Source organism: Poromitra crassiceps (assembly GCF_964638095.1).
Source record: "Poromitra crassiceps genome assembly, chromosome: 19".
NCBI classification, from domain to species: Eukaryota; Metazoa; Chordata; class Actinopteri; order Beryciformes; family Melamphaidae; genus Poromitra; species Poromitra crassiceps.
Window position 1 is genome coordinate 31019532 of NC_139646.1, and position 2500 is coordinate 31022031.

The following is a 2500-nucleotide window of genomic DNA, read 5'->3' on the forward strand; positions in this document are numbered from 1 at the left end:
TACAGAGTGTTTCCATGGCGACGTGACACCCGGCCCCTCTCCATCCTGATTGACAGACGCAGTGCCAGCCACTGGCCTCCAGGGTGCAGCGTCCGTTGTTGTTGCAGAGACCTGGACAGCCCTCTGCAGGGCACAGGGGAGAAGCACAGCATTAGACAAGTTACACCTGCTTGGATTGGACGGGAATGGGGGGTCGCTGTGGAACAGGGGTTCGACCGATATGGGCTTTTAAAGGCCGATGCTGATTGTTTCTGGATTGAAGCTGATATTTTGTGCCCATAAATTTGACAGTTTCTGCAGATGTGCATTTTGATTCATGTTAAGAGTGGAAGAGCCTGTGTCAAACTCTCCCCTGTGGCTTTTGCAGTCTCTTCAGTCAAATGCTGGCATTTTTTTAGATTAACATTCGCTGATGGCAGCATGCCTGCTGCTGATAAACACAATCACCAAAAACATGTCTTGTCAGTGGTGTGCGTGTGCGTGTGCTTGTGTGTCTGTGTGTGTGTGTGTGTGTGGAGGGGGGGGGGGGGGTTAAGGTTACACTGCTATATTGGTTTGATTATGCGGTTCATTTGACTCTAACATTTGCTTTCATTCTGCTTTATTTGTTCTTCTAAAAGGATGTTTTGATGTGTTTACGGTGGTTAGGGTTTGATGTGTTTACGATGCAGCTTTTCAGAGGAGAGTTTTTGATGGAAATGTCACCTGGTAAACATCCTGATCCTGCTACGTAGGAGTCTGGCCTCCTGCCGGCCCCGCCTCCTGCCGGCCCCCAGCCATTTCCAGAAATTATAAAGTGCACGGGCCAATCGGGGACCTGGCTCTTAGTTGACAACTGAACCGGCCTATCAGGGACCCCGCTGGAGAAACAGTATGGCATCTCCCGAAGCAACGAGCTGTAACGTTAACGTTAGTAGAGTAAACACAAGTGCAGTTATTGTAGAAATAAACTCAATAACAAAAAGTTTATGCACCAGTGTCGTTTTACCGAGTGGATTTGGTTTGGATTTGGCAACTGTTCTGACTGTTCTATCCTTGCAACTCAACCTGCTCCAGACCAGGTTAGCTGTGAAGCTATGTTGCCACAGAAATATATCTCGGTAAGACGCTGGTTGCCACGAGTGGCTGCTTGGAGAGCGGTGGCTAGCTAATGGCTGCTGGCTACCTGAAAGACAGACACTAATATAGGATAGCCAGAGACAATTAGCCAGTCCAGCTGCAGGGCCGCTAGCATCAGACGTTGGGAGATTTGACTGGCAGTGGTGAGAAATCCCCCCCCCCCTCCTCACACACACACACACACACACACACACAGACACGCACACACACAACGTACACACTCATAGAGAAATGAGGCATACTATAGTCAAATTCATTGACTGTAGGGTAAGAACTTAATGTTAGAGAACGCTAACGCTAGGAGCTAGCTGTGCTGGCTAGGCCTAGTGAATAGGACGAATCAACGTGACGTCATTTGCCACCCAGAAATACGGAACCCCGCGGCAGTTAATAGTATGAGTTGTGCCAAACAAACGTTAATATCTCAAAAACTATACATGACATCGCTTATATTTTTGACATTCTGAGTGAGGGAAAAAGTAGCTCAAGAGTTTGATGTATAATATATGCATGTCGCGTTACAGTTGTGTGAACTGTCGCAGTTTTTAAAATGTAAACAGAGTTAGACGGCTAGAGCAGACACTCACATCTCGCGCCACTTGGGGCTCCATAGGGTTCCGTTGCCACCCAGTGACGCGGTTTGTTTACTAAAATGCTGCTCGGCTGATCCCTCGTATAGGTATAATAATTGTAAAATGAATTAGCCGTGAAGACAGGTTAGGACATCTGTAACAGCGACACTGATTGGCTGAAGAAGTTGTCTGTCAAGGCAAGTAGTCCCGCCCACTGAAATCTCTGTTGGCAGGCTGGAGGCCAGACGGATACGTAGAGCGAAGCAGAATGGGAGGTTTAGCAGGCTAGAGCCTCTTCCACCCTGACAGGAAGTGACATCGTTCACTGACAGGAAGGACGTTCTGAAGAAACACTGACAAGTTTAATATCAGCACAAATTGAAGGCTATTCTCAGCCTCAATTCCAAAATACAGACCTTTTAAAATCCATATCTGTGTGTGTTTGTGTATACAGAGCGGACAAATAAGACGGTTAGATCAATACATTAACTCACATGTGAGAGACGCAGACTGACAGACAGACGGTCAGACAGTCAGGCCGTTTGGTGAAATGCATTGACGTTGTAGTTTCACATGAACCTGCCAAAACTTGCCTACAACCAAGATGGCTGCCGCATGCTGCGCGGCTTCAATTGGAAAATGAATGGGGGGAAAATAATAAAACAGAAATCGATTTTTGTTGGTCTGTAAATAAACAAAGTGGCATAATACGTGTTGAATGTGAAAAAAGAAACAACAGCAATGGAAGAAGTTCAAAAGTTGAACGTAAAGCAAAAGGGTTATTCATTTGGAGGAATTTATTTAACAAA

General features: G+C 46.2%; 1 protein-coding gene across 1 annotated transcript in view; it reads right to left on the reverse strand.

Annotated features, from left to right (window-relative positions):
• The window catches only part of LOC310794037 (teneurin-3), a gene marked incomplete at its 5' end in the record, with an annotated part of 174303 nt that overhangs the window by 160700 nt on the left and 11103 nt on the right, over positions 1-2500 (reverse strand). Inside the window, one exon of the mRNA XM_083655899.1 lies at positions 1-123. This exon is cut by the window's left edge and continues 24 nt beyond it. Within this exon, the coding sequence (XP_083512025.1) occupies positions 1-123 (123 nt within the window). The remainder of the gene's footprint in view (positions 124-2500) is intronic.